General features: G+C 59.7%; 1 protein-coding gene across 1 annotated transcript in view; it reads right to left on the bottom strand.

Moving 5' to 3' along the window:
- Positions 1–1,661: 1,661 nt before the first annotated feature.
- VOLCADRAFT_68591 (uncharacterized protein) overlaps positions 1,662–2,974 on the bottom strand; it is a gene marked incomplete at both ends in the record, with an annotated part of 6,433 nt that continues 5,120 nt past the window's right edge. Inside the window, 2 exons of the mRNA XM_002957750.1 lie at positions 1,662–1,921; positions 2,431–2,686. Coding sequence (XP_002957796.1) covers positions 1,662–1,921; positions 2,431–2,686 — 516 coding nt within the window. The remainder of the gene's footprint in view (positions 1,922–2,430; positions 2,687–2,974) is intronic.

The raw sequence follows: 2,974 nt of genomic DNA, 5'->3' as shown, positions 1-2,974 counted from the left end.
TCGGGGCCGAGAGTCGGGCTCAACAAAAAGGGGGGCTGGCTATCGGCCTGGGGGGAAGGAAACTGAGGGTAATGGGACGAGGGGAAGACGTCGCTCGGATAGCGTCTCTCTCAGCCAGGGTGAGGTCGCCTGCCATGTGGCGGCGCACCCAGGCCGGAGGGGCCGGAGCAGGTGAGGCCGGTGACCCCAGCCTGTCCGCCGGGTGCGGTGGGGGGGGTTACAGGAGCCCCCTCAGGGCGAATGCCACCCAAGACACCCCTAAACACGTGTAGAGAGTTACAGAACAGACCACCTTGCAGGCCGCTCTAGCCGCTCTAGCCGCTCTAGGGTACTCAACCCATGGATGGTGTCCTGTGTCCCTGTGATACCTCTACCACCACCGCCACCACCACCACCGCCACCACCACCAATACGGCAAGCCCAAATCCCCGAAGGCCCTAATCCAGTGCGTGCCGTACTACTGCTGTACATGCAGCACCTGTCCCTCCTGAAGCCGGACACTCGTGCGACGCGGCACTTAACGGTCAACCCGTTGTTACCATCGCACGGAAGCGATACGGAATTTTGCAACCGATAGCAGTGTGTTGATTGTGCAAGCTGCTCTTGCAAGTCCGGGATTATCAGAGCCAATCAAACGTTGTCCTCTCTCGAGCTCAAGACCCGTTTTCCCGCCTCGTCGTCCCGAGGGCCCTCAACCTGCTCCAGAAAGCAATGTCCGGGGCCCTGTCCTGTCATGCCGTACCGTAATACACCGTGTCTCAAAACAACTGGACCCGTACACCCCCACCAAGGTGCACTATCCGCACTAGACCGCTGCACTGCACTGCACTGCACTGCACTGCACTGGAAGGTCCATACATTAGGAAGCGGGGTTGCTGCGGAGGGGTCCCCTGAGGGAGGAAATGAGGTGTGCCGGCGCTATCACCCTTTGCCAGGACTTGGACCGCCACCATTCACACACCCTGAACCCCAGACCCCGTCCCCCCTCTCGGATGACATGCCCCTCCCAACCAACCCAACCAACAACCCAACCAACAACCCAACCAACAACCCTGTACGGTTAACCCAGGGCGGCCAAACCGATGCCACCTGGTGCAGTCACAGCGGCGCCGCCGGCACTACCACCGCCGCCGGCGGCGGCGGCGGCCGCCCCTGGCGTCGTCACCGCCGGGCTAGCGGCATCGGCGGCCGCCGCCGCCGCTGCTGCTTCCTCTGCTGCTGCAGCGTCTGCATACTCCTGCAAAAACACACACATACACACATAAATATACATATGTATACACACATACACACATACACACATACATACGCACGTACATACTCGGTAGCGGCAGCACGTACTGGCAGTTACGGAGTAGTAGCAAAGTCCTGTCCTCTGCAGTCCTCTGTTAGCGGCGTTATTACCGGCGTAAGGCATCAGGACCCAACACCAACACGTAAATGACAGTGTGCATTATTTCCCGGGACCGGCACAACACGGTGGCGGTCGGCTGGCTCCAACTATTCGATAACAGTCAACTAAGTCATTCAAACTGAAATATGTGCTGGGGGTTATCATGTCAATCACACCCATGGCAACAGCAAGGTAAACACACACACGGTACGGCAATCTCAAGTTTAGGGCAAGAGCATCACTCGACATTCCCGCCCTTCCAGTCCCTCTATCCACCGTATACCTGCAGCGCCAGTCTCAACATGTCTGTGGTGAAGGGGTCATCCGGCCGCAGCGCCAGGGCCGCATGGTAATGCTCCACAGCGACCCGTGGGTCACCCGCCAACTGGGCCACGTAGCCCAGGGCCGCCAGGGTGCCGGGGGAGGCGGGGGCCAGGGCCAGGGCGGCCGAGTAGCACTCCGCCGCGGCCGGGAAGCGACACAGCTTCCGCATGCAGTGCCCCAGAGCTACCAGTGTGGCCTCCCAGTCTGTCGTTGCGGTTGGGAGGGTGGGTTGGGAGTTGCTAGGTGTTAGTATATTTGCGGGTGTGAACTGTAAGTAAGTAAGTAAGTAAGTAAGTAAGTAAGTAAGTAAGTAAGTAAGTAAGTAAGTAAGTAAGTAAGTAAGTAAGAAAGTAAGTAAGTAAGTAAGAAAGTAAGTATGTATGTATGTGTGGGACAGGGGGGCATATCTTCACCCGTAGCCGCTACCCGGCGAAACCCTGCCTTCCCCGGTATTTCGGGACGCCCTCATCTAGCTGGATCGCTCAGGTTCCGCACCCACCACCGGCATCCAACGGTATGTATGTATATATGGAGGGAGTTGGCTGTATGGATGGAACCAGCGGGTCACTGACGTGTTCGCACCAGTAAGCACCGGAATGGCACATCATAGCCGTGTAGGGTGGGAAGAGCGCACATTGCAACAAGCACACCTCCCTGTAAGGTGTCGTCTATGTCTAGTTTAGGCGCGCACGTGTACGGCACAGTACACTCACGTACGGTAGGCCGACCGCCAGGCAGCAGCTGTAGCGCCCTGTCCAGCCACATGGCCGCCGCCGCCGTTTGACCGCACTTGTACATCAGGACGCCGAGCTCATGACAGACAGCGGGATCGTCGGGGCAGATGTTGTACGCCTGCCGTACAGCAGTGACGCATGCGCAGGAGGAGGAGGAAAGGATTTGGACGGCGGGTTGAGAAGGCCGATAGGACACAGCCTGCAGTTGCGTGCGGGGGGTGCGAGAAAAAAAACCCTCTCTCCCTCTTTTCCCCCTGCCTCTACCACGCCACAAGGTTTCCCCCTTCCCTCCTCCCCCTCCTTCCCTTCCCTCCTCCCCTTCCCTCCTCCCCTTCCCTCCTCCCCTTCCCTCCTCCCCTTCCCTCCTCCCCTTCCCTCCTCCCCTTCCCACCTCCCCTTCCCTCCTCCCCTTACCTCCTCCCCTCCCCTCCTCCCCTTCCCCCCTTCCCTCCTCCCCTTCCCCCCTCCTCCCCTTCCCTCCTCCCCCCTCCCCCCTCCCCCTGCCCCTCACCGCCAGCAGCGC

Source organism: Volvox carteri (genome assembly GCF_000143455.1).
Source record: "Volvox carteri f. nagariensis unplaced genomic scaffold VOLCAscaffold_79, whole genome shotgun sequence".
NCBI lineage: Eukaryota > Viridiplantae > Chlorophyta > Chlorophyceae > Chlamydomonadales > Volvocaceae > Volvox > Volvox carteri.
This window is presented reverse-complemented; position numbering and strand designations above follow the sequence as displayed.